We start from the raw sequence: 20,944 nt of genomic DNA, 5'->3' as shown, positions 1-20,944 counted from the left end.
TCCTGATTTCATCCTAGCACCGTGTATGATCCTTTGAGCCCCACTAGGAGTGATTACTGAATCCCTGAACACAGAGAAGTCCTAAGCATTTCTAGCTGTGGCCCCCATACCAAGAATAGAAATAAATATAATAAAATAGATTGAACAACTCATTCATGCTGTCCAGAACCACCCCAGCTCACTATAGAAATATTGACAAGGGGAAATAAGCTTTCACCCTAGACCCACCCTCTCAGAACCTCTCTCCAGGTCTGCTGCTGCCCCTCTGCTGGGACACCCCACTCTGCAGAGCAGTAACATTAGCTGACCTTGGCCCCTCCCCTCCTTCAGTTCTGCAAATCATCCTCTATCGGGTCAAGTCCTCCCTAATGAGTTGATTTAAAATAGCACCTACCATAAACTTCCTTCCCCAGACCCCATCCCATCACTGCCTGCCCTGTTTTCTTCAAAGCACTCACCACCACCTGAGGCATTACATGTTTCATTTATTTGTTTATTGTTTAACTCTGCCCATGAGAATGCAGGCTCTGTGGGCCGCGGATATATCTGTTCTTTAGCTGTTTTGTATGTACGAGGCCTTGGGTTCAATCCATGGTACTACCAGCATATGAGAGAGAGAGAGAGAGAGAGAGAGAGAGAGAGAGAGAGATATGAAATAATGAAATGAGAGAGAGAGACAGGAGAGGAGGGATGGAAAGAGAGCGAGAGTCCTTTCCAGACCTGGCAGAAGTGCAGGCGCCACCATGGGAGTCGATAGCCACCACCACAAAGACCTAAAGGTGCAGCAGCACAAGGATCCCAGGTGCCAGAACATCGACCTGAGGCTGTGGGTCAAGCTTAACTGGTTTCTGGCCAGGAACTCCCCATTCAACCAGGCTGTGCTGAAAACCACACATGAGTCCAACCCACTGCTGCCCTGTCCCTGTCCTGCATGATCTGCGAGATGAAGCTTCCTGGCGGGGGAGGCAAGACAGCCGTGGTGATGGGGCGATCACAGATGATGGGCACATACAGGAGGTGCCCAGACTGTCGTGCTCAAACTGTCCTGTGTGACTGGCCGGGCCCACACTCATATCCTCAAGGCCAGAGGCCAAATTCTAACCTTTGACCAGCTGGCCCTGGACTCCCCCAGAAGCTGGGGAACTGTCCCACTCTCTGGCCCCTGCAAAGGCCGGGAGATTTAGAGGCATTTTGGCAAGGCTCCTGGGACCCCACACAGCCACACTAACCCCTGCATGTGCTCCAAGGGCTGCAAGTTTGAGCATGTGGGAGGCAGAAGGGCCAGCTGTGGCTACAAAAAGCTAACCTGGATCCTGCTTTATTATTATTGAAGAATTTGGATGCTGAGGAAAAAAGAAACAAAGAAAAAGGATGGAAGGAAGGAAGAAAGGAAGAAAGAAAGAGAAAGAAAGAAAGAAAGAAAGAAAGAAAGAAAGAAAGAAAGAAAGAAAGAAAGAAAGAAAGAAAGAAAGAGAAAGAAAAAGAAAGAAAGAAAAGAAAGAAAGGAAGGAAGGAAGAAAGAAAGGAAGAAAGGAAGAAAGAAAGAAAGAAAGAAAGAAAGAAAGAAAAAGAAAGAAAGAAAAGGAAGGAAGGAAGAAAGAAAGAAAGAAAGAAAGAAAGAAAGAAAGAAAGAAAGAAAGAAAGAAAGAAAGAAAGAAAGAAAGAATAAAGAAGAAAGAAAGAAAAAAGCAGTGTTGGGCCCTGTGGCCCAAGGGCGGAAAGGCTTTTGCTGTTTTGTTGTCTCTCTGCACATATGACAGTGCCAGCCAATGACAGAAGAAAGGGCCCCGGGCAGATGATGGGGCTATTATTAAGTCACAATAGCATCAGCCCCTGGTGCGGAAAGCCCAGTCCCCAGGCTGCACACTCAAGAAGCTGGCCCTGCGTTGAGAAGCCAGGGCGTGCATGGGGACTGCTCTGGGCCTGGCCTCCCACCAGGTTCCCAGGTGGAGGTAGAAAGGTGAGTGGGGAGTGGGGGGACCGCCTGCCTGGCCTGGGGGGAGGTTCCCCTGCACACCCGCAAAGAACTCTCCCAGGAGGCCGCGCTCCTTAACATTAGCTGACCTTGGGGCTCACCAGCTCCTAGTCTGGGGAGGACTCGAGGGTTGTCTGTAGAGAGAAGGGACAATCTGTTGTGGCTTTGTGGACTTACTGTGCTTGCTATTTCTGTCCCAGACAAGGCCCCGCTCTGGCAGGCTTATCACAGCAGACACCTTGCCTGCCTTCCAATCTAGTTTGTTCTCCACTCCCTCCATCGGCTCCTTCCACCCACTCTTGGGCCCTAACGGACTGTTAACTTGAGAACCCGCGCTTTTATAGTGCTCCCACACTCTCCTGGCAACGGGAGGTGGTGACGGTAGAGAGCCCGTAACTCTCCCTTCCCTATAGTGAAGATGGCTTATCTCGTGCACCTAAGTGCCCAGAACATGGTGAACATCTGCCTTCATTGCCTGAGCCCTCAGCCGTGTGTGGCCCAGAGAGGCACTCACTAAGGCTCAGTGTATAGTTGAATTCGGTGTTCAAAGCGCCAAGTGAATCCTGTTCTATATTCTATCTTCTCCTATACCTGGAGAATTCTACATTCTACAAGCAATTCTATTACCTTCTGCGTCTTTTGTAAGGGGCCCTAGAGTTATTTGGAAATTTACTTCATTGGTCTAAGAAACAACCTAATAGCGAGAATTAAAATACCTCAAATTAAAGGATCAATAATTTAAAATGCCAGTTTAAATCCTCACTCAGTTCTAGTTTATAACTTTCAGTTACTTTTATTTATACTTGATTAGAAAAACATATCTGAAAGCCTAAGTTACCAAGTGATAAATTACAAATGACACCTTCGATTCCCTGGAGAACTTCTTTGAACTGAGACTTGCTGAAGTTATCACAATTTTTAGCTAGAGACCGACTTGTGAGAAAGATGGGGGAAAATTAAAGCTAAAGCATTAGGATCTGACCATGTAAAGCTGAGTTCAATTCTGGTAGTTTGGGTTTAGTTTCGAGGACGTGGATGTTCCATTCTTAGTATGTTTTGATGTGTTTGAAAAAACTTAAAACTTCACACCACACATACATTTTTCTACCTGAGTGAGATCAAACATGAGATGACCGAGCTTTCATCAGTAAGAGGTGCTATTGGCATGAAGCAGAAACCTTGAGGCAGGTGACCCCTTTCCCTCCTTGGGTCTCTCTGAATATATACAACAGGAAGAAGGGAACAGGTCGTTGCTGGGCCGTCCTAGTTCTAATGCCTGAGGAGTACGTGGACTAGGGAAATCTGTTCATTATCAAGGTTTTCTCTCTACAAAGGGCCGACTTAAGACTTTCTTTTTCTCCCATGCATTTGAACTAGAGGTTCTTAAACTTATTTGGCCTATTGCCTCTTTTTCAGAAAACAAACAAATAACAACAACAAAAAACCTATTCCCTTGAAATCTACCTCCTTTATGGGAACAAGGAAAGGACCCCAGATCATTCATTCCAGTACTCCCCACCCCACCCCCAGAGCTATATTGATTGAGGAACTAATGATTTAAATTATGAATTGGATTATCAAAATATGGCCACTGTTTTTAATAAAATGATCTGATTATTCTCCATTTAAAGATATCAGGCAACACCCCCCACCCTAAAAAGAGAAAGATATTAGGCACGTATAAAATGCTTTATTTCTATGGATAATTTGATTCAATCGACGCCCAGATAATACCAGAAGGCAGAAATCAGCATTGTCCCATATTAAAGATATGGGTTTTTGCACCACATTGTTAACCAAGTTGCTCCTAGGCCAGCTGCCTGAATTGGGGTGTGCAGGGATGCTTTCCCACTGCTGAACTACCACAATGCTCCGTGTTTTCCTAAGTGTGGCAACCCAGTGGTGATAAGGTGATTTCTTTGACTTCAATCAATTTTTTGTGGGGGTGGCCACACTTGGCTCTGCATTCAGGAATCATTCCTGCTGGTGCTCAGGCGCCCATAGGGGATGCTGGGGATCAAACCCAGGTTGGCAAGGTAAGCCTTGCCTTACACGCTGTATTATTGCTCCAGCCTGGCTTCAATTAATTTTTGTGACATGCATAGTGATATTTTTATCAAGAAAATCTTCTTAGCATGTTCCACTCTAGAGCTGCCCACATCCCATCTTGAGTGTCTAGTACTTCTCTTTTGGAATTCCCTGTTCTTCTCTCAGTCACCTGTCTTCTGTACTTTCTAAATAAAACTATTTTACTAAAAAGAAAAAAAAAGGAAGAAGAAAAAGAAATGCTCTTTGGACTTTCCTGGATGAGTAACAGTGAATTTTACTAGTTCTCTGAATAACTTGTGAATAATCCAGTGCACAAAAAAAGGCTCAGGGTCCCATAGGTTGCTTACTGGTTCTTTAGCTCTAACAGCACATTGTCTTGCAAAAGATTCAGATGGGAAAATGCCATATGCCGGGAAACAGTGCCAGGTTAAGTTCACATATTTCAGATTTCTTTCATTTGTTTTTCTCACTTTGACAAGAACTGGGGTGAGGTGGGAAGGTCAGGAATTATTTGCCCAGTTCACAAATGAGGAGGGTGAACATGAGATCACAGAAAGGGAGGTGCTTTGTCTTGGGGACTGGATGCTAGTTAGATCCTAGACCTTGAGTTCTCTCTTTATAATGCTCCCTCTGAATGTGAAAAAGATCGCCAGACTCAGGCACTTTGTTGGCAGCTAGAACCAGATGACAACCGTTTTGAAGCCTGGGGCATGCTAAGTCTGGCACCTGTGCTGAAGGAGGAGAACCCTGCACCAGCACTGGCCATCTCCCCCCCTCACACCTGTCAAAGGCGATAAGGAAAGCAGAAGTAGCCGCAGCTGTGGTCCTAGCAGATAAAACATTTAGGCGGGAAGTGGAATGACAAGTGAACTTGTAAGTGCATATTTGTGCTTTTAACTGTCAGTTGCTTTTGATATTTTTTTTAAAAGGCTGTTTGCAGAAGTCAGACCAAATAGCAGGAAGGTAGAGAAGCAAGATGGATTTGGGAAAGGACCCGTCGCGTCTGGCGTTGCAGAACACACCTGCTCCTCAGCAAGAACAGAACCATGTTCCAGGTAATGAAGGTCTTGGAAGGCGGTGGCTGTTGGGAATAAATGGCTCAATAAATATTTCCTCTTTAAAAAAAAGGATCTGAAAAGAAAAAGAGGCATAATTGAGTATGTTAGCTAAACCTTGAATGAGAGAACAAAATACAAGCAATAAATCATAATGTTTAAAATAAGAGACAATGAAAATATCTGGTATAGACGTGTACTTCTATAGGAGTGCACATTTGGTGGAGCTTTGGGAAAGAGACCTGGAGAGAAGTCATCGCTATATTCTCTTAACTCATTCCGCTCAGTCTTTGTATCTATGCTCACACAGCTTTTCTTAAAATGTTTTGCAAAACCCTAGGCCTCAAGTGTCTAAATGTTTTTATGTTGTGAATCCCTTTGGTAGTCAGATGATCCTCTGGACTCCTCCTTAGAATAAATATTTTAAGTATATAAAATGATATATACAAGATTACAAAAGAATACATTGTTAGGATAGTTTTCAAAATGAAAAACTGATAATAGTGTTATGTGTAGATGCATGATAACAAAATCCAATTGTGATCCAATAACTGTTGTATTGAGTCAGTTATAGAATCTCCAGTGAATGACATTTTGAGGTGTCTGCAACAATAGCACTGTGCTAGGGAGAAAAACTATAATTTCTTTTGGTGACAAAGAACTATACTGCTAAAATGATTACCTATATTAGAATGAAAGGAAATGGTAAGTTAGATACCGGTAAAAATAAAAGTATCCAAGATCAACATTAAGGAGTTCTGTCGTGGCCAGGAATACACTCAGTAGCAGAGCCTGTGCTCTGCGAAATAAAAACCCTATGTTTGGTCCCAGGCACCAACAAAACAAATGCAAAACTTCTGCCCTAAGAGTTGTTACACAGGTGTTACAGGGATGAGGGATGTACAGCAAATGACTCATATGTATCCTGACCCCTGCTGAGAAGATTCTGTAGTCCAAGGGGCATGTTGGCATTTGGGGCCCCAGGGAAATTTTATAGCCTCTAAGAAGTTATATATTGAAGACTCAGTGGCTTTTCTCAAAATTGCATGGAAACTTGTTTTGATGATACCTTTTACATGTCAAAGAAATTTCAAAGAAACACCATCCTACGGGAAAAAATCCAAGAGGGAAAAAATTGATTGCATGAATATTCTTATGATTGAGCTACAAAGGCAAAAAATAAAAAAATAAAATAGGCAACAACCCAAATGCTCAAACTAGTGGACTGGGTAAATGACAGGTTAATTGTTTGCTTGTAAATCAAGTAAAAATCATTTACTTGATTGTCATGCCATTAAAGTTGTAATTATAAAAATTACATCATGAAAAATATTTCTGACAATCAGGTTAATAAATGGTAAAATTATGGTATGCTATTATCACAACTTTGTGTAATACAGGGTTCAGATGGTTCTGAGGAATGAAATGAAGGTCCAGAGAGATAATACAGTGGTTAATGTGCTTGCCTTGCATTAGGCTGACACTGGTAGTAGTGCTCTCTTGAGTACTGAGTAGGTAGTGCTCTCTGAGTACTACCAAAAATAACCCCTAAGCCCAGGTGCTGTAGAACTTCTTAGAGGAGTATGTCCTGGGCACATCCGGGTGTGACCCCAAAACAGAACAAACAAAAAACAAAAAGAAAACCAAAAAGAAAATGAAAACAGATTATTATGTTAAGAGTGGCTGGCTTGTTTTCATTATACACAAAAATATTCTGAAAAAATCATAATAGGTTGATAGCACACTTACATACAGATATTGTATTTCTTTTCTTTTTTTTTCACTTTTTGGCCACACCTGGCAATGTTCAGAGGCTACTGAAATATTGGGGGGTGATTTCTCTGGGTGGGCTCTCAGGTATCTTGCTCCAGGGATCAAACCTGGGGGTCCTGCACACAAAGCCCCCACTCTAGTCTTTTGAGCCATCTTCCTGGTTCCAAATACTGACGTTTTTTAAAAAAAGAAAAGTTAAGGAATGTCTGTTCTTAGACATTCTTTGTAGAGGTAAAAGGATAAATAGAACATAGTTCTGGCTCTTAAAAGTCTAGGAGAAAAACTGATGCCCAGTGTCGGGATTCTACCACTTGGATGGAAGATGCTTTGCGGACAATTGCTACAATTCATGACTTTATATCATGTTCATTTTGATCCACCAGAATTTATTGGACGTTGGAATTTGCGAAACAGAGAACAACTCAGGAAGAGAAAAGCGGAAGCCCAAGAGCAGCAGACTTCACAACTGCAACTCAGGTATGGCACCGTGACAGGCTGGGGGAAAGGGAACTGGTACTTCTGGAGCCTTGTGCTCAATGCCCAGAGGACCTGAGAGTTTTCACTTGCTCCATGGTATCTTTTCAACATTCCCACACTAGACCTACCTGACTTATTTGAAGAAAGAAAGGAAGCCAAGCCTCCGAAGGGTTAAATCTGTCTCAAGCCAGACAGCTAGTGTAGGAACAGAACCTATCTGTGGTCTCAGTCAATGAAAGCATGAAGCAATGGGACTATATTGCTGTGGCCTGGTGTCCAGCTCCTCCCGGCTCCAGTAACCTACACTTGGAGGCCTCTAGTTGGCAGTGGGAAGCACTGCTGAGGATTTCTCTGAACTTGTTCTCCCAGTTTGATAAGGAATTTCTCCCAGGAAATGCCTTATCCAATAAATCATGAACTCTCAGTGGAGTCAACTCGAGTGTTGACTGTAAACCAGTAATGGAGAATGTGGGAGCGCCTCAGTCTCCAGTCCAGGTCACGTGGCCGTTTGTCATCTCAGGGCTGGAGCACTGGTGCACAGGCCAGCTAGGCAGGGTGGGACTCATCCATCTGCAATGAGCCTATGAGCAGAGGGAGGGGCCCTGAGCGTGGAGAGGAAAGGAGGTGGGGGTGACGGTGTTGGCAGGACGAAGTCAACAGCACAGCAGCCACTCAGGTTTCTCAGCCTGAACACTACAGGCCAGAATTCCTTTTTGTGTGGGAGGCTGCCCTGTGCATGGCAGATAGCACATCACTGGTCTTCCCAAACCAATAGTACTACCCTTCTCCTCCACTGGGATGAGAACCAGAATTACATACAGGAATTGTCAGATGTTCTCCTCACTGCTCCTGGAGAATCACTAAACACTCTTCTTTATCATTTTTTTTTTTAGCTTTTGGGCCACACCCTGTGGTGTTCAGGGCTTACTCCTAGCTCCGTGCTCAGGGATCACTCCTGGCAGAATTTAGGGTGGACCATATGAGGTGTCAGATAGAACCCGGGTTAGCTGTGTGTAAGGCTGCACTATCTCTCTGGCCCCTACACAATTTTTTTCTTTTTTTTTGGCCACACCCTGCAATGCTCCACTTACTCCTCACTCTACACTCAGGGATCGCTTCTAGGGGTTCTTGCGGGACCATATGGGGTGCTAGAGATTGAACCCAGGTCAGTTGCATGGAAGGCAATGCCCATTCAATGCCCAATCCATTGTACTATAGCTCCGCTCTTCCCCCGCAAACACTCCTTAAGGGTATAGAGGCCCCCATCTATCTTTTAAGAATGGAGAACTGTCTCTTCTGCCACAAAAGGTTTTTCTTTATTTTCACTTTAAAAAAATTTTTTATTAGTGAATCACCATGGGGTAAAGTTACAGACTTACAAATTTTCATGCTTACGTTTCAGTCATACAATGATCAAGTACCCATCCCTCCACCAGTGCCCATTTTCCACCACCAATGGTCCCAGCATCCCTCCCACCACCTCCACCCTGTCCCCTTCACCCCACCCCACCTCTGTGGCAGGGCATTCCCTTTTGCTCCCTCTCTCTTTTTGGGTGTTGTGGTTTGCGATAGAGGTATTAAGTAGGCATCATGTTCAGTCTATAGTCTATTTTCAGCCCGTATCTCTACCTGCCTAGCACCCTTTGCTTGGTGATCCCTTCTCTATCAGAGTTGCTTCTTCACCTAGCATGTGAGGCCAGCTTCCAAGCTGTAGAATACACAAGGGGGTTTTCAATGGGCTCACATATGGTTGGTAAATAGAAGTGGATGTCTGTGTAATGAGAAAGTTATATTGGTATTATGATTTCTCTTAGCTCAAAGGAGCCAAAATAATGGGGAGGAAATAAGGCTTCAGCTTGGCTGCTGTGGGTAGTCCACAGAGCCTGAATTTGGAGCTCACTCCCAGAGGAGAACCCCCACCTTGCACAGTCCCCCACTGGGTCTGGTATGAGCTGGTGGGCTTCTAGGATCCCAGCACTGTCCTTAATTGCATGGACCCATGGACTGCAAGCTGGTACTGACACCAGCGCTTCTCAGTCTTTTACTGACCTTCACAATCTCCAGCTATATGAAACTGCCTGTCTGGTTTATCCGAGTGGTGCCTTCCTGACTAATGATCATTTTTGTTAATGTTAAAAAGTTGCATGGGATTTAAGTCATTTGGCCAAGCTCTATTCCCTCTCCCCTCTCTGCTATTTTTAAAGAATTTTTGCAAAAGATGAGTTTTTTTCAAGAATATAAATGTCACCTTTATAGCAGAAATATCTATGCTCTGATCCTATAGCAAGTGATGTTGTGGAATATAATCCAAATTGCTCCCCTAGTTTGTTTGTTTTTGGTCTCACTGGAGATGCTTAGGGGTTATTCCTGGTTTTGCACTCAGGAATCACTCTCGGTGGTGCTAAGGGGACCAGAAGGGATGCCAGGGATTGAAACCGGGTTGGCCGCTTGCAAGACAAATATCCTACCCACTGTACTATCGCTCTGGTCCGCTCTCTTAGTTTTATTCAATAGCTTCCAAACGTTGCTTGGTTTCCTTGGTGCTAGTGTGGATGAGGAAGAGAGCATCCACTTGTCTCTGTGGGGATCCTTCGCATTTCTGACTCCACTTAGATTGGCCTTTTGTCTCACAGATCAGTCTCTGAGCTGGTGGCTAGACTCTGCCAAGGGAATGTGGGGCGAGTCTAATAGTGTTAGTAGGACTGTGTCTCTGAGCTTGCTGGACAGGACACCACAACAGTGGAAGACACAGAAATAGATGACACGCTGCTGAGTCTTGGCCACAGGCTGGTCTTGCTCTGGCGACATGACATAGAGATATACTATTGAGGGCCGTCTTCACTGTACCACTCCACACAGTGCCACCACAGACCTTTCCCAGAGAAACAGCAGAATGTACTATGAAAGCCAAAATGACAACCTGGGAGTTCTGGATCCCTACTGCCCTGCCACTGGGCCTGACCCTGCCATCCTCCACTTTTGTAAAGAACAAGGAAGTATAAATTAATGCTAATATTTCATGAGAAAGCAGAATAAATAAATGGCACAGAGAAAACACTGTATTTTCTCTTTCTTTTTTTGGGAGGGGGGCTTTTTGAGTCATACTTGGTGATGCTCAGGGGTTACTCTTGGCTCTGCACTCAGAAATTACTCCTGGTGGTGCTCCGGGGATCATATAGGATGGCGGGAATTGAACCTGTGTCAGTTGCGTGAAAGGAAAAAACCCTCTCCACTGTACTATTGCTCTGATGCCCCTTTATTATTTTTTGATAGATAAAGTTTGGTTTATTATATTAGCTTCTACTTATGTGTGTTTAGCATTTGTGTGTGTGTGTGTGTGTGGGGCATACTTTGCAGTGCTCAGGGATCACTCCTGGTGGTGCTTGGGGGACCATATGTGGTGCCAGGGATCCAACACAGGTTGATTCGTGCAAGATAAATGCCCTATCTGCTCTACTATGGCTTCAGCCAGAATTTTAATAGAGTTAAAATGATGTGTTACGGACACTGCATTGTAAAACAGAAATTAAGATAATCCACAGTTGCACAATTTCAAGAAATAAAACTCCCTTCATATTCCTAGAAAATATTTCAATCTCATGGGGGCTGGAGTGATAGCACAGCGGGAAGGGTGTTTGCCTTGCATGCAGCCGATCCGGGTTCGATTCCCTGCATCCCATATGGTCCCCCGAGCACCGCCAGGAGTAATTCCTGAGTGCATGAGCCAGGAGTGACCCCTGTGCATCGCCGGATGTGACCCAAAAACAAACAAAAAAAGAAAATATTTCAATCTTACTCTAACTTATGCTTACAGTACACCTGTCTACTACACTTATCATTCTAACATTTTTTCCTTTTTCCACACTTTTATTGAGGTACCATGATTTAAAGTACTGTTAATCATACTTTTCATGCACACATCATTTTAACACAACACCTGTCTCCAGAGAGTCCACTACCCTCCACAGGTGAAGGGCCCCTCCCAGGCTCCTTCCCCTGTATGTTCAGTTCTATGGACAAAATCTTCAGTTCTGATGACTTGACCAGTTATCCACTTATGTTTATTTTTTTAACCCACACGGGCGATCTTTTTAAAATTTACTATTTATCACTGTACTATTGTTTCAACCCCTATATACAATTCTTAAAATAACCACGAGGCTGGGGAATACTTTTTAAGTTAGCTATAAAGGAACCAAGGCATAGAGTGTTTAAGGGAATTGCTCACGATCACATAGTTGCTAAGTGACACAGTACAGATTAAATTTTAGGTCATCTATATATATTTCTATTTTTTGAAAAAACAACAGGTAGAACATTGGGCATTTTATTGGATTCTCCCATACAGAGATCTATGTAACACAGTATTTAGATCTACTGAGTGTAATAAATGTTTCCCATTCACCATAGGGGCTGGAGAGATAGTACCGTGGGTAGGGAGTTTGCCTTGCACATGGATGGGCCTAGGTTCAATCCCCAGCATCTCATCCAAGCACCATCAGGAGTAATTCCTGGGTGCAGAGCCAGGAAGTAACCCCTGAGCATTGCTGGGTGTGACCCCCCCTAAAAAAAAAAGGCCAAAAAAAAAAAGCAGCAGAATTTACATTATCTTCTAAAAAGTATGTAATAGGGGCTGGAGAGATGCACAGTGGGTAAGGCACTTGCCTTGCCTGCGCCTGTTCTAAGTTCAATTCCCAATATCCCCATCTGGTCCCTCCAGCACTGCCAGGAGTAATTCCTGAGTTAAGAGCCAGGAGGAAGCTTTGAACATCACTGGGTATGACTCCAAAACAAAACAAAAAAGGTGTTAACAGGTCTAGAAAGATAGAACAGTGGGTGAGGTGCTTTCCTTGCCTGCAGCTGACCATTCTTTGGAACACTGACGCTGCATATAATCTTCCCTAAATACTACCAAGAGTGATCTCTGAGTACAGAGCCATGAATAAGCCTGAGCACTGCTGAGTGTGGCCCTAAACAACAACAATAAATTTAAAAATTGTATAACAAAAACTTTTAAATTTATCTTGTTACCTTGGTTACTTGGAATTATACTTTAGAGTGCTGAGGCACCACACCATCATTTTGGATCATTTTATTTGTCTTCTATATTATTTTAATATTTATTTGAGCTTTCCTATGACATATAGACATATCCTTATTTATACTGACTAAATTGATTCTAGTGAGACAATCTTTTAAAAAAAGTCTGAGTATTTTCAAACAAATCAAAGGTAGAATAGGGAGTACACGCTTGTTTATGGATCACTCTTCGGGCCTCGGCATTCCTCCTGGCTCAGTGACTGGGCCTGAAGTTGGTCTCCCACAGACAAAGCCATACCAGCCAGTGGGGCTCACTGCCAGCTTAGGGGTTACACTTTTTTTAATTTTTGAGGATCTATAAGTACAGCAAAGAGATAGAGAACTGTTTTTTATTATCTTCAGAGAGCTTACGGAAAAAGTAAGTTTCCTTCAGAGAGCCAGCAGCCCATGGGCCTTGCCTTCTACCTGATCTTCATAATAAATCCTCGAGGAGTTTTAGCAGGACTGCAATTCCTCCTTTGAGTGTGTCAGAGGAGGCTCCCAATGCAGCGAGTGGTTCAGAATTTCAATGGGTCTAGAAAAGTGATGCAATGCTTATTTATAGCACCTTTTTCTCCCTCCCAGCCCATCTGTATTAACCATCTGTATTTGGTTATATTTGCAGTACCTAACAATTTGTCATTGGCTGTGGTTTCTGTACATATTCTTTCATCTAGATCTTCAGTCTAGCTATCCGTTCCAAGGAAGTAGAACACGGACACTTGGACTTCCCACTAGCCTCTCACTCCAGGAGTGTTTTTGCAGATTTGCCTCGGCTCCCGGTACATCTCATCTGACGTGTACTGCAGCTACTTGGCATTCGTTCCACCAGATCCTGTGTGAGCTAAGCAAGCCGTCTGCATCACAGTCCTGCTGGCTGCCCAGACCCACAGCCATGCCTAGACTGCAGATTTACGAACACAAATGTGTCCCTTTGCCAGAGCACAGGGAGGCTGACTCATATCAGATTTGTACCAAACTAGTATATGAATCAGAACCCCAATCTACCCATTTATGAGATCAGTGATGTTTTTCATAGGCAACCTTGAAGCAGGTATCTTATCTCTTCCATGTGAACTACAAAGAAGATTCCTGGTGAGCAAGGCATTAGAGACAAAGTCTCTGAAGAATATTTGCTTTCCCTGCATGACTGAAAGCATCTCAGATGGCTTCATTGCACAAATAGAGGCAGGCCCAGAGAGATGAAGTGATTTTTTTCTAGGTTGTACAAATAAGGCAGAGGAGGCCTGGGACTGTTATTACTAGCATTTATTTGAATTCTATTGCCCATTACTAACACTAATTCTCATCTCTCCACAGAGGACAGAAAAAATGCAAGCGGCAGAAAACCGGAAAAGAAAATGAAAGAAGAGGCAGAAAGAAACAAAATGCAGAACCAAAGGTGGTGCCGGAGTCACCACTAAAGGAGAAGGCTGAGAAAGCAGCAGCATGTACACAGGGAGAAACTGAGTCACCTATGGATGTTGCTGAAACCCCCGTTCCAGTAGCACCTCCTCCAGAAGCTGTGCCTGAGAAACATTTGACTGAAGTAGGCCAAAAAAGCATTACTCATCAGGAAGATTCTTCTGAGAACCGAGAAATAGTGGTGCAAAACCAGCCTTCTGAAATTTGCCAAGAGATGGCTGAACCTGAGGACCTGGCTCCAAAAATGTGCCAAGAAATACCTGTACCTCAAGATCCGCCTTTCAAAATGTGCCATGGCACAGCTGAAACTGAAGATCTCTCTCCACAAACGAGCCAAGACGTAGATATACCCAAGGCCCCTCTTCCGGAAACATCTAAAGATGTCCAAGATGTAGAGAGATGCGTTGAGACATGCCCTGACATAGATGTATCTGAAGGCTGCCATCCTGACTTACAGCAAGAAAGAGTTGAACCTGAGGAGTGGAATGTTGAGCCAGATCAGGAACTAGCTGAGACAGGAACCTACTTCCCAAACACACAACTAGAAATAGCTGTGCCTAATGACCTCTCTAGAAAAGAGTACTCAGAACCTGATCTACCCGAATGCTCTTCTCACAAAATGTACCAGGAAACTGCTGGGCCTCAGTCCCTCTCTGATAGAACAAACCAAGAAACATCCAAGACTGAAGAATATCCACTTGAAATAGATGAAGAAACACCTGGGCCTGAAGACTGTGCCCTTGAAATGTACCAGGAAACACCTAGGTCTGAAGTTTGTGCCCCTGAAATGTACCAAGAAACACCTGGGCCTGAAAATTGTGCCTCTGAAATGTACCAAGAAACACCTGGGCTTGAAGTCTGTGCCCCTGAAATGTACCAGGAAGCCCCTGGACCTGTAGTCTGTGTCCCTGAAATGTACAGGGAAACCTCTGGGCCTGAAATCTGCGCTCCTGAAATGTACCAGGAAACATCTAGGCCTGAATATGGCTCCCCTGAACTATATCAAGAAACACCTGGACCCGAAGATCTTTCTACTAAAGCATATACACATCAGGATGTGCCTACTGGACGCTTCCCAGAAGCAAACCAAGAAACAGGTAGGCTGGAGGCCAACACCTTAACACATAGGAAGGGAAAATCTAAAATTCTTTATGCTTTCATAGGATAGTTGCTGTTTACTGGGGACAAGTCAGTGTTCTGGCACCCAATGCTCCCCATTTACAGGTGCACAGACACAGGTGAAGCCCCATAGAAGGAGAGTTGTAGCTTTCTTTGACTATCCTAAATTATCACCCAAGTACCTCCATGGGTTCTATGCCATTGATGTCACTAGTTAGATTCAGATTAAAAAAAAAAGTCTTTCAGTCAATGACTATCTTGGCACATTTCCAAAATACAAAAAGAAAATAAAAACCCAAGTGTAAACAGTAGGAACTTGTACATACTTATTCATTTGGGGAAGCTCTAGCTAGTGAAGAAAAGTAGACCAAATGTACCAGTAAACACCTGGGCCTGAAGACCTTTCTACTACGACATAGACACATCAGGATGACTAATGTACAAAATATATTAAAGGACAATTAAGTTTTTTTTTTTTACTTTTTGGGTCACATGCAATGATGCTTGGGTTACTCCTGGCTCTGCACTGAGGAATCACTCCTGGCAGTGCTGGGGGGCCATATGGGATGCCAGGAATTGATTCCTGGTCAGTCGTGTGCAAGGCAAATGCCCTACCCACTGTACTGTGGCTCCAGACCCAGGACAATTAAGTCTTGATTAATAAGAAAGCTTCATAAATGAGGTTTTTCTTGAAAATTAAATTTTCCTGGTGAACTAAAGGCAAATAAATCCACAGTACTGGGTACTGATGGAGATAATAAGATGCTAAATCTGATCCTGTCACTAGGAAACTTATTCTTGTAGGACTGACCAAAAATTCTTTCAATATTTGTTCCTGAAAAGCTTTCAGAAGCATACCAAAAACTTAGGTTATCTTTGGCAATAGAGTAAGCAGCATAAAGAATGGACTGAGGGCCAGATAGACTGTATAGGGGTTTAAGACACTTGCCATGTATGCAGACAACCCTAGTGTGATCCTTGGCACCACATATGGCTCCTCCACCCCACTGAGCACAGAGCCAGGAGTAAGTGGAGGAGTGACCCCAAAACCTAAACATATAAAAAAAGCAGAAATTGGGCTGAATCTTTCAGATCATAGCCCTCAAGGGGGTTGTTTTCTATTTCTTTCTCTCTCTTTTTTAGTTTGTTACATTTATTTATGTGGGGTGCTCTTTACTTTTTTTGCTGGGAGGGGCATTTGAGTTATAACCAGCAGTGTTCAGGGATTACTCCTTGTACTGGGGGACCACATGTGGAGTCAGAAATCTAACCAGGGTTGGCTGCAAGCAAGCCAAAGACAAGTGCCTTCACCCTGTGCTATCTCCCCAGTCCCTGAAGAAAAGGATTCCTAAAGAAACCCCTTTGACGGTTTATTTAGTCTTTCTCCTGAAAGATGAGTATAACAAAAACATGGGGTCCAAATAATATAGGTTTTGAAGAAGTATTTTTAATAAATGATAGCGACAGGGCAGAGAGACAACTTGGCAGGCTGGAACACATGCTTTGCATGCAGGAGACCCAAGTTCCAGTCCCAAAACAGCCCCACGGGCTGATATGGGAGAAGCCCCTGAGCAATGATCACTGGGTGTGATCCCAAAACAAAACAATAATAATAAATTACAGTACAAGTTTGGGGAATGTAGCTCAATGGTAAAGTGGATGGCTTACATCTTTGAGAACCTGAGCATAATCCATGGCATTAGAACACAGACAAAGATAAAGATCATGCTAACTCCCATTGCTCACTCCTAACCTTCTAACAACAGTGAGATTACAGTGGATCCCAGACCTTTGGGGTTAGTAAGTCACTGGCAGAGCACATGCCTTACATGTGTCAGGCTCTAGATATATACACATGCACTCATGCATGCACACTCATGCATAGTCTAGGAAGCACTACTTGTAATCAGAGGAATATCTCACTGGAAAAGCAGCTGTAACCATTACAGAGATCTTATTCTAAGAGTTTACATCTGAATCCATCCACCAAGGTTAATATGGGCAATGAATTAATGTCTCTCTCTGTCTCTTTTTGCTCTTTTGAACAACCAGAGATGTTCAGGGGTTACTCCTGACTCTGAACTCAGAAACAACTCCTGGCAGTCCTCAGGGAGCCATATGGAATGCCAGGGATGAACTCAAGGGTCAGCCACATGCAAGACAAATGCTCTAACCCCACTGTACTATAAGTCCAGCCCATAATGTCTATTTTGTTCTTAATTTTGTCTTGCCAAACAAAAGGAAATGCCTACTTTCTGCTGATCATAAAATAGTGTAATATATAAATATAAATTAGCATGAATTAAACCAATATGTAAGTATAGAATAAAAATTCCTCTGTAATCATGTCTCCTATCCAGTGCTAAGGTTTTTTTTCTTTCACAAATGAGAATAGTAAGTTATTTTCAGTTCTTAACCTAATTTTTCCCCACATACAATCTAGATCGTGCCCATCCTAAAATGACACCTTTTGACACCATTATGCAATACTATGTTTTGAGGAGACTCATTTATTCAGATAATTTCTATGTTAACATTAAGGTTATTATCAAGTTTAAAAGTTTTAATATTTTATTTATTTTTTGTTTTGGTTTTGGAGATACACCTGGTGATGCTCAGGGCTTATTCTTGGCTCTGTTCTCAGGGATCACTCCTGATGGGCTTGGGGGAACATACTGGGTGCTGGGGATTGAATCTGGGTTGATATATGTGCAAGTCAAGTGCCATCTCCATTGTACTATCACCCCAGCATCCAAGTTTTATATTTAACAATGTCCCATAAGCATATTGGAAATAGCATTTACTTAATGAGCCTGGTATTTCCTATATGCTAGACATTGTATTAAACCCTTTGTATATGTTATTCTAATCATTTTTTTAAAAAAACTACTGGGAAGCTAATTATTATGCCTATTTTATAAATAAGGCAAGTGGGATACTGGAAACTTGTTTGATGATTTTCTTTGGATAAATCCTGGTGAATTGAAATGTTGGCATTAAAAATAGATACATTTACAGAATACTTGCCTGCAAAAAGTATTTTGGGGGCTGGAGAGATAGCTCAGTGGGCTGGATATATGCCCTACATGCAAGACACTCAGTGATTCTCCTCCCTTTTTTGGTTGTTATTTTATTAATACTGTAAATAAGCACATTTTAAGAAATCTTGGTTCTGGAAGAAATTTGGGGGCAGGCACAGAAGCCTTGCACGTTCAAGGTCAAGTTCAATTCTGGCACTATATAGTAGTGCTCACTCTACATAAACACTGCCAGGTACAGCTTTGGAGAACTCCCAACACCGGGCCCAAACATTAAACCATCTGCCTTGGTTATAGCCCTTGATCCCCTGAGCACTGCTTAGGAGCCACCCCTCACTAACAAATCTTTGCTATATTAAACAAAAATCTTTTCAAGGTCAAAGTGGTAATACAGTGGGTAGAATGTTTGGCTTGCATATAGTCAATCCGTATTCAATCACTGGCAGCCCATATGGTCCTGTAAGCCTGACAGGAGTGATTCCTGAGTATAAAGCCAGAGAGAGCCCTGAGCACTGCCAGGTATGACCCCAAAACCAAACTAATTAAAAATTTAAATCTTAATTTGTTTACTTAGCTATTAATTTTTGTGGTGCTGAAGGTTGAATCCATGGCTTTATGTTTGCAAATCTCTATCACTAAGCCCCAGGTCTCCTAATTATTGGAATTTCTACTTTTTTGATGACTTACTGCAATTAGGCATCTTTTCATGATTATTATGACCTTAAATCAATCTTCTTTTTGTGTTTTTGGGCTCCACCCTGCTGGGTCTGGTGTCAAAGGCTTCCTCCCAGCCATGTTCAGGGGACCCCAGGTTGCTGGGCTGTTGAACCTGGGGCTCCTTCATGCAAAGCTGCATCACAACCCTTTAAGCCATCTCTTTGGTCCACTTGGATTTTTCTTTTAAGATTACCTAGTGAATGCTAGTTCCTTAATTTTTTTTTTCTTTTTGGGTCACACCCAGCAATGCTCAGGGTTTACTCCTGGCTCTACTCAGGAGTTACTGCTGGATTTGTTTAGGGGATATGGGATGCTGGGGATTAAACCTAGGTCAGGGGCTGGAGAGATAGCACAGCGGGTAGGGCGTTTGCCTTGCACGCGGCCGACCCGGGTTCAAATCCCAGCATCCCATATGGTCCCCTGAGCACAGCCAGGGGTAATTCCTGAGTGCAGAGCCAGGAGTAACCCCTGTGCATCGCCAGGTGTGACCCAAAAAGCCAAAAAAAAAATAAAAATAAAAACTAAACCTAGGTCAGCCACGTGCAAGACAAACACCCTACCTGCTGTACTATCGCTCTGGCCTCTAGTTTCTTCACTTGTATCACTTGTTATCCTTTGCTCATCAATTTGCTTGAGTGGGTGCCAGTAATGTCTCCATCCATCCCTGTCATGTGCTAGTGTAGTCCAATGGTGTCTGCTCGCTCTAGGAGCACGAAGAGCCTCAAACCGTTCATTCAGGTTTGATGAAGAAGTCTGACCATCTCATAGGTGGGCGGCCAGGCATTCTTTTGTCGTCCCTGTGAAATCCAGTCGGTAACAGCTTTAGTCAGCTGTACCCTAGTTCCTTCTTCTTCTTCTTCTTATTACTATTATTATTATTTTGCATTTTAGGTCACACCGGACTATGCACAGGGGTTACTCCTGGCTCTGCACTCAGGAATTACTCCTGGTAGTGCTCAGGGGACCATATGAGAGGCTGGGAATTGAACCCGGGTTAGCCACGTGCAAGGCAAACACTCTACCTGCTGTGCTATCGCTCCAGCCCCAGTTTCTTAATTGTTTACAGTGCTTTGATTGGACTTAGGACAAGTGCTCTACCTTTGGGCTCCATCCCCAGTCTTTCTCAATTCTATTTTTAATTTAAAATACCTATTTTGATTAAATATATCTTTAGAGTTATTACACCCTTAACTATATGTTAGTTATATTTTCCCATTTGTTTGTGGTTTAACTTTGTTTTTGTCATATAGAATTAAACATTTTAGCTATTCAAGCTTGTCAAGCTTTTCCTTTATGGTTTTTGGTCTATATTTTGCTTAGAAAGGCCTTTATCATTCTAAGGTTTTTAAGAATATTCTAATATTTCTATAGTATTTAAGGGATGTTACTGTGTAAGTCTTTAGTTCATACAAAATTTGTTTTGTGCAGTGAGATAATGTTTTTTTTGTTTTGTTTTGCGGCCACACCCAGCAGTGTGGTTGGGAATTATTCTCTGTTCAGTGCTTTGGGATTACCCCTGGCCATGCTCAGTCCTGGTAGTGCTTTGGGTACCACACAGGCCAGGAATCAAACTCAGGGGCTCACACATACAAGGCAAGAGTTTATTACTGTGAGTTAGAGTTTTCTTTTCAACTGGCAATTGTTTCCAGGGCCATTTACTGAATTTATTATTTTATTTTTCTTTCAGAAATAAAAGAAAAACCCAAAGCAGAAGACTCGGAGACATCAGCAAGTCCAAACGTTCCTCAAGAATCTCATCCAGAACAAGACATCTTTAGTTATGTTTTGTTTTAGCAATGTTCAACCATCATAGCTTAAAACACACCTACATACGTGATATGTGTGCTATTCTAGAATTATTGTAGAACTAGGACAAGGAAATAGCTCAAAGAGCTGTATGCTTTTTGTGTGGGAGGTCAGGGTTCACTGGCCAGCATCAAATGGTCCTCCGAGTTCTGCCATGACCCCTAATGAGCTGGGTATAGCGCCTGAGCATGGCTCAATGTGGCCTCCACAAAAAACAAGCTACACATTAGAAGTATTGACAGTATTCATTGACATTTTATTTTAGTCATTTTCCCCCCATTTAGAGACCAGCAAGGAAAATCAACACGTTTCTTTCTGACTTTCTCACAAAGCCAGTATCCTGATAGTTGTGTGTGTGAGTGTATTTATATGTATGTGCATGTATGTTAGAGTGAGGATAGTGATAGGGAGAGAAGAAAATGAAGAAAAGG

The 20,944-nt window shown here is 42.9% G+C and overlaps 1 protein-coding gene and 1 pseudogene across 1 annotated transcript; both read left to right on the top strand.

Moving 5' to 3' along the window:
* Positions 1-743: 743 nt before the first annotated feature.
* Positions 744-1,331, top strand: LOC101549503 (60S ribosomal protein L18-like; annotated as a pseudogene).
* A 2,463-nt stretch (positions 1,332-3,794) lies between these two features.
* HEMGN (hemogen) lies at positions 3,795-20,527 on the top strand. Its single transcript, XM_055123685.1, has 4 exons — positions 3,795-5,079; positions 7,236-7,329; positions 13,729-14,930; positions 20,395-20,527. Exons 1-4 carry the CDS (start codon positions 5,001-5,003, stop codon positions 20,499-20,501), a joined length of 1,482 nt encoding a protein of 493 aa, XP_054979660.1. The 5' UTR covers positions 3,795-5,000; the 3' UTR covers positions 20,502-20,527.
* The last annotated feature ends 417 nt before the right edge of the window (positions 20,528-20,944 follow it).

The sequence above is a fragment of the Sorex araneus genome, chromosome 1 (assembly GCF_027595985.1).
Source record: "Sorex araneus isolate mSorAra2 chromosome 1, mSorAra2.pri, whole genome shotgun sequence".
Classification (NCBI taxonomy): domain Eukaryota; kingdom Metazoa; phylum Chordata; class Mammalia; order Eulipotyphla; family Soricidae; genus Sorex; species Sorex araneus.
This window is presented reverse-complemented; position numbering and strand designations above follow the sequence as displayed.